This window comes from Orbicella franksi, chromosome 6 (assembly GCF_964199315.1).
Source record: "Orbicella franksi chromosome 6, jaOrbFran1.1, whole genome shotgun sequence".
NCBI lineage: Eukaryota > Metazoa > Cnidaria > Anthozoa > Scleractinia > Merulinidae > Orbicella > Orbicella franksi.
In genome coordinates, this window is record NC_138150.1 from 14,717,150 (window position 1) to 14,724,681 (window position 7,532).

Sequence of the window (7,532 nt, forward strand, 5' to 3'; positions counted from 1 at the left end):
AAAGAGATCACATATAAAACTGGGCTAGAGTGTTAGCCTGAACATCAGTTCTTTTGGTTACACTGACAGCACTAGTTATATTTTGACAAGAGAATGAGGAAGGTGGTGGCACTTACATCACATGAGATGCAAACAACAGCAAAAGAGTATTGGTAGTAGTGTCTTACAGGTTTAAGGGAGCTTGGTTGAGACATGGTTGCATGTGAAACCATGCAGGTCAGAATTGAATAATTATTAATTTTAACCCATAGACTCCGGTGCCGCCTAACCAGCCGTAACAAGTGTTGGCCTTTGTTCCACTTCTGACATCATCCCCTTTGACCAAAATTGGCATTATCTATACTCAAGTTCTGCAGGAGGAAAATATCGTTCCAATGATACCCAGATTAGAGTGATTGGCTCAATGGAACCTGAAATATGCACACAAATACTCAGAAATTTGAGTGAAAAACTTGCAGCAAAATTTCCTGCGACTACACTTAACTACTCCATGGAAAAAATTGCCCATCTTGATGATGCTTTCTCAGAAATTTTTGAACTGGAAGCAAGCCCAGTAGAAGGTCAATCACAGCAGCAAAAAGATAAGAAAAGGAGAAAAAGGAAAGGCGAAAAAAAATTAAAAAACTGAAAAGCCTAAAGATGTAGGTCACTTTTGCGAAATCTTGATTTCTGCACATGCCTGAGCAAAAATGTTATAAAACATGATGCTACAGTCTGTAGTGGAAAGAAAGGCATGCTGTTATGTTGAAAATGCCTTTTTGAGTAGATTGGAGCTAATTTGGCCCATATCCAGGCTGAAAATCCCCAAAATGTCCAAAAAAAATGCATCTTTGGCAAAAAGCTCCGGGAGTCAATGGGTTAATAATGATCTGCATACATGCATAGACAGATTTAAATATGGCCATTGAAGTCTTCCTAAACATAAGGCTAGTTATTGTAATCAATTTTTCTTACATTTTACTGAATGTAACCTTAAGAAGTTTGACAGTCTTCTTAATTTCAAATCATGGTTTTAATCAGAATAACAAGGCACTTAGATAGTTCACCTTAGATTGTACCAATGATTCCTCTTCCCTGTCACCTTTGATTGACAGGTAAAGCCTCTGTCCATCCATTCTTGTAATGGAAACTGAATCACAACTCACTGGAGGTCGTCGAAAGACTTTCTTTCTCTCTGGCCTAGCAGAAGTGATATCACTCCATCTTTTATCAAGACTGGGCACATTACGTGACTGGGTTGGACTTGGTTGTAACTGTCTCAATGGACTTCGCACATCACTAGCATTATGAGTTGTCTCATCAACAGCTCCATTTTTTCCAGGACTAAGGCGAGCCTTCTTTTTACATGGGGCTGAAAACATTTCAAGTTACATTTTGTTAGTTAACATGTATTTTCATATACATGTATTCACTTGCATAATTGTTATGTATGGTGCGTTTTCAGGGTCAAAATTAAAAACTAACTTTTCCACCTTTCCTTACCTGCTAAGTAAAATGTCTGTCATTTCCTGTCTTTGAAATTAGACAGTACGCATCTCCTTTGACCTCCGAAACAATACATTCCGCGTTTCCTGAATACTAAAATCATAACATCCGGCATTTTTGACCTTTGAACAAAATTCTCCGCGTTTCCTGACTTCTCTCGAATTTTAAGTCCGCCATGTTCTGACTTTCAATGTAATTAGTTACCAAATGTCATAATACTTAGTTTAAATATCTCAACGTAACATCCCATACTGACACCTGACAAGCAATTTAGTTCATAATGAAATCTCGCTGCTGAGCCGACATTTTGATTTGCAAAATTTGTAAATGCGCATTTTCTGACTTCTCAATTCTACCAGGCGTCTTTTCCGCGCAAGCCTGGATCCCCTGATGCAAACCTAGTGCCAGGACCCAAGGGGGCCGGGGGTTTTCCCGGGGATTTATTAATGGAGTCGACGGCACAAGAGTAATTCTTGAGCAGTCTTCGCCATACATCTTTCGACCTTGCAAGGAGACTTCAACAGGGCACAGTTAGTGAAGATGTGGCTGATTATGTTCTGTTCCGATTGGAACAAATTTTTCGCCATTTGGTTCGACTTGCTGACAACATGCAGGTGTTTGATACAGTTCGACCCTCACTCGCCACTGTGACGCGAATGTTGTCGGAGGTAGAGCGGAATTGGTATCATTCCTCCCCAGTAGTAGCAAACCAGCCTAGAACGGTTGAGCGTCCTAGGTTCGAGATTCCACGGGAGCAGCTGCAATATCTTGCCGATTATGAAATCAACTTACCCGACATGTCCAGAGTCCCTGGTGTGAGTGAGAGTACCATAAAAAGACGTATGCGGGAGTACAATATCTCCATTACCGACAGGACGACAACCATTAGTGATGATGACCTTGATAACATGGTAAGATCCTTTCATAGGGATTTTTCAGATGCAGGATATCGGAGGGTCCAATCGCAGCTAGTGTTGCGCAATATAAATGTGTCCCAGCTGAGAGCCCGAGAATGCATGCAAAGAACGGATCCGGAGGGACTTGCAGTGAGATGGCTATTCCTTACACCAAGAGCTGTGTACTGTGGCACATGGCACATAGACGGGAATCATAAATTGATCAGGTAAACCTTTTCCGTAATTGATTATAAATAAAATTTATTCAGATTTATTGCGCCTAGTTTCTAATTCAGGTGGTTGTTGGTTAGTCTCCTTCCCAGCCGGTTTTTTTGGGGGCGCGGGGGTGGGGGGATGTCACGCAACGCTCTCTCCAAAGAAGCGTTGCGTGACACCCAAAAAACGGCTACGAAGGAGACTAGTTGTTGGTAGTGAGGACAGAATCCATGAAAGGACAGCAAAGTATGGACTCATGTATTTTTAAGTTTCAGATGGAAGATTGTAGTGCATGGTGGAGTTGATGGATACACAAGATTTCCTGTATATCTTAGGGCTGGAACAAAGAATACCGCAGCTACTGTTCTTGGCCTTTTCCAACAAGCAGTGGCAGAATATGGACTCCCCTCAAGGAATTTTTAATAAACCCTTGTTAAAATAAAGTGTACAGTAGCCTCCAACAAAAGCACTTTTCAGTCATCAAAATGCTTCTCAAGACAAACAGATTTTCAAATTTTCCACGGTCTTCATCCCATTGCCCTCCCCCTACCCCCCCCTTCCCCCGTGCAGGAGGAGGTAAGCCATTCCGGCACTCCTCTACACGTGTGGCCTCCTTTATCATGACCCTAGAGTGTGCCGCCTACTTTATGATTTCCTCCTGCTACTTTATTTCAATTTGAAAACCCTGATCACATGTTAATTATGTGTATTATTGTAGGATCCACGCCTACGCGGAAAAGACGCCTGGTAGAATCGAGAAGTCAGAAAACGCGCATTTGCAAATTTTGCAAATCAGAATGTCGGCTCAGCAGCGAGATTTCATTATGAACTAAATGGCTTGTCAGGTGCCGGCATGGGATGTTTAGTTGAGATGTTTAAACTAAGTAGTACGGTATTTGGTAACTAATTACATTGGAAGTCAGAACATGCCGGACTTAAAATTCGAGAGAAGTCAGGAAACGCGGAGACTTTTGTTCAAAGGTCAAAATATGCCGGATGTTATGATTTTAGTATTCAGGAAACGCGGAATGTATTGTTTCGGAGGTCAAAAGAGATGCGTACCGTCTAATTTCAAAGACAGGAAATGACAGATATTTTACTTAGCAGGTAAGGAAAGGTGGAAAAGTTAGTTTTTAATTTTGACCCTGAAAACGCGCCATAATTATGCAAGTGAATACATGAAAGATCATCAGCTCATGTGCACTAAAAGCATCTGCGGTCAAGTGTTTCAGATCGATACCCTCAATTGATACCCTCGATCAACCCTCAATCGATACTCAATTGACACTCCATCAACACCTCGGTTGACACTCTATCCACATTCCATCAACATCTTGGTCAACAGTCAGTCCAGAGTCAACTAATTTTCAATTGATTCATATGAGTCATTGGACACTCAGCCAATGATCAACCCACTGTTGATCAAGTATCGATAGAGTGTCGACCAATAATCAATCAGGATGTCAATTGAGTCTTGATCGAGATATCAATTGAGAGTATCGATCGAGAGTATCGATCGACACTTGACCGTGGATGCCTTTAGTACACATGGTCCAGATCATTTATAATCTATTTGAACTGTAGGGAGAGATGTACAGACATGAATGATCATCGCAATACGTACACAACTTTTAAGTTGCTTAAAAGCAGATGTGAAATTAAAGCCTGAAAAAAATTCAGGATGAACAATTTTTGACAGGCTTTAAAAAAAAATTATTTCACAACTACTTATAAGTTGTGGGAGGTGCGGTAGCCTCATGGTTAGTGCGCTTGTCTCTGAATCAAGGGGTCCAGGTTCAAGCCCTGGTCGGGGACATTGTGTTGTGTTCTTGGGCAAGACACTTTACTCTCACAGTGGCTCTCTCCCCAGGTGTATAAATGGGTACCAGTAAATTTAACGCTGGGGGGTAACCTTGCAATGGACTAGCATCCTATCCAGGGGGTGGTAGAAATACTCCCTAGTCACTTCATGCTGCTGAAACCAGGATAAGCTCCAGCCTAATGAGCCCTTGGCTTGTATGCAGACTTTATCTACCTTTAAGTTGTGAACATAACTATGATGACCATTCATGTCTTTACTACATGTGATTCTCTCTGTCAGGTCACTTTTTGGTTTACCTTCATGGATTATACCTGTATAATTATTATTATTACCAAAATGGTTACCTTGCAGGACTCTAGGTTAAGAAGCCTGGATTTCAGCCTGGCCAGGGTTACTGTGTTGTTTTCTTGGGCAAGATGCAAGTTTTGCTCTCACAGTTCCTCTCCAAACAGGATTTATAAATGGGTATTGATCATTGAACTGATAAATTATTCAGTGAGTGGCAAAATGTTGGGTAGGGGGGCAATCTGCAGTTTTCTATAATCTTATCCAGGCAGGACTAGTATTACTACTTGATGCTTGGCACTTCAGAAACCAGAGTTAACAAAATCCCCTTTGGCTCTTTTGTTTGCTAGGATTGCAACAAACTGTAACCCACCTCTAAACAGAATTCATTCTCTCATCTGAATTTCATTACAAATAGCTACTACTGCCACTATACATGTAAAGGTAATCCATGTTACTGTATATGCTTTTTTAATGTTTCAGCTACTACAGCACAAAATTTATCAACACCTCAATTAGCTAATAATATTTATTTTGTCAATACAAACCTGGTTCAGGAGACATAGGTTTATTTTGGCCACTGACATCCTCATCTTCATCACTGGAGAGCGGCAAGAACATTTCATCACAGTCTCGCTTTTTTGATTTAGCTTGTTCTGTGATTTTACTGGTACAAACACAGTCCACTGTCCCTCCATTAGTAGCATTATTAATTGTACCAGAAAAATTCAAGCTCTTCTTTGATGGTGGAGCAAACTCTGTATAATAGATGGAAAATTATCAGGTTAACAGCAGGACCTCTAGACACAACATGTCTCCACTTACTCACGTCTTTTCACAGCTTAAGCAACAACACTTCATGACCTATGACGAACCACAGTAAAAGGGTTTCCATTTTTACTGGAAGTAAGCCTCGGTTTTTTTAGCCCAAAGGTGAATTTTTGTGTGCTCGTTGGCCCAAAAGTCTCAAAAGACGCTAAATGCTAGTCAAATAACATACTGAGTTCTGTTTTTGAAAGTATTTGAACGCTTAATGAATAGCAAAAATTAGCACTTTGCATTACTCTCCCGATTCCTGCCTTCTTAGAACTCCTGCTTCCCGCCCTTTCCTCTCCCACCTCCCACCCCCCATTCTCCTGGGATCCCGCCCCCTGTCCTCCCACCCCCACCACTATTAAGGAAAAGTGCCCCCATTAGTGAGGTATCTGTATTGCCAGTTTTCGTGTGACTTCATCATTTTCCAAAATTAAAATTTACCAATCCTTCTGAAGTTTAAGTTTCATCAGATATAAGACCCTCTAAGAACTTGACATTTTACAACGTTTAAGCTCAACAGGGTTCCTCATTCTGTTATAGAGGACATTTGAATTTCCACGTTTATGTATTGCGTGAAATTAAAATGGTGGTCTCAGAAGGCTTTCACATAAGTCAAAAGGGGAGTTACGGCTCAATTTTTAAAAACTGAACAGTTCTTGCTCTAAAAGAATTATTACTTTCAATGTGTCAGAACTCTAGAGTGATAATCTTCCATTTCAGTAGCAAAACTCAATGTTAGATGTTTTTGTCACGTTACGGCGCCATGTTGGTGCCCATCAGAAGGGTATCAACATGGCATCTATAAATTTGGGTGAAACACTTTTCAGAATAACACTTGAATGAAAAACCGCACATATTTAAATCTTTGCGAGGTTGTTTATTTATTTATCATCAATTGTATCCCAGATTCTTGACTTATTTACTGAATGGTTACGATTTTTCTTTTTGATGGCGTGGCAGTGTAATCAAGCAATTGAAGGTTGCCAGATAAAAGAAAAGTTTATAGCGGTATTGTGGTAACTTTTACCTTGCTTGAATACATATCATTATTATCCAACTGCAGCAAATACCGTCCAAATAACAGTACAAATATACAGCGATATTGTACAGTTATTTGTACAGTAGAAAACCTGTTTGCCGTACAGGTTGGCGTGTGCACGCAAAACTGTCACACTCTCCCTCTGTCATTGACAAATTTACTGACTACAGCAGTTGGATAATAAATCTCTTATTAGATGTTTTGGCATGTAGTATCGCTTTATATTTTTACTTTTTGTTTGTATTTTGACAAGCCTTACGGGCTCGTCAAAATACAGCACATCTCGTAAAAATATACAGCGATACTACACATCAAAACATCTAATAAGATATATATATGTTATTTGATACTGTAGGGATCTGGGGATCTGGGGAAGTGTGACCTTCTTTTTGCTCTGCCCATCTCCCCCAACGGAGCACGAAAACACCAACCATTACTCTTGGCACCACCCCCCTCCACCACCCCTGTTTTGAGTATAGGTCAATTTTCACTCCAGTAAGCCATTAGCTGATACATGTAGTTGGTGTTGATTGACATTTTGCAATGTAACTGTTAAGTACGCAGCTCTAAATATATACAGATTTTGGACGAAGTAAGCTCAAGTGCTTTAAGCGACGAAATGTATAGATAAGTTCGAAATACGATTCTAAGTAACTTGATCTAGCTCGTGAATCGAAAGACATCTCTATCTGACGAACATGAGAAAAGCAGGCCCGAACAACATGGCATTTAGAGTTCTCTGATTCAGTTAGCATCACAGCAAACACTTACCCTCAAAATCGTCAAGCATTTCCAATTCATCCGCATACCGAGATTCAAAATCATCTTCAACGGGAATATCCCAGTCTTCCATTTTTAGGGATTTCGCCCAAAATTGTCCTTGATTGTGTTTTTCTTTTCGAACACTACTCCGCCATATTGCTCTGAAAATTCCCGCCAAAGTAATGCCGTCCACGTGACCACAAGTTAGCGG

At 40.4% G+C, this 7,532-nt stretch overlaps 3 protein-coding genes across 4 annotated transcripts in view; 1 reads left to right on the forward strand and 2 right to left on the reverse strand.

Annotated features, from left to right (window-relative positions):
• The window catches only part of LOC145490839 (chromosome transmission fidelity protein 18 homolog), a 29,002-nt gene extending 21,512 nt beyond the window's left edge, over positions 1-7,490 (reverse strand). For both annotated transcript variants that reach the window (XM_081469940.1, XM_081469939.1), the window contains exons 1-3: positions 7,331-7,490; positions 5,253-5,462; positions 1,047-1,351 (exon numbers count right to left, since the gene is read on the reverse strand). In XM_081469940.1, the coding sequence (XP_081326066.1) occupies positions 1,047-1,351; positions 5,253-5,462; positions 7,331-7,412 (597 nt within the window). In that variant the 5' untranslated portion in view covers positions 7,413-7,490. The remainder of the gene's footprint in view (positions 1-1,046; positions 1,352-5,252; positions 5,463-7,330) is intronic.
• Positions 1-7,532, reverse strand: part of LOC145491439 (uncharacterized) — a 172,901-nt gene that overhangs the window by 42,118 nt on the left and 123,251 nt on the right. The gene's annotated exons all lie outside the window — the stretch shown is intronic.
• Positions 1,484-2,986, forward strand: LOC145490840 (uncharacterized). The gene has a single exon (XM_081469943.1). It carries the CDS (start codon positions 2,094-2,096, stop codon positions 2,610-2,612), a length of 519 nt encoding a protein of 172 aa, XP_081326069.1. The 5' UTR covers positions 1,484-2,093; the 3' UTR covers positions 2,613-2,986.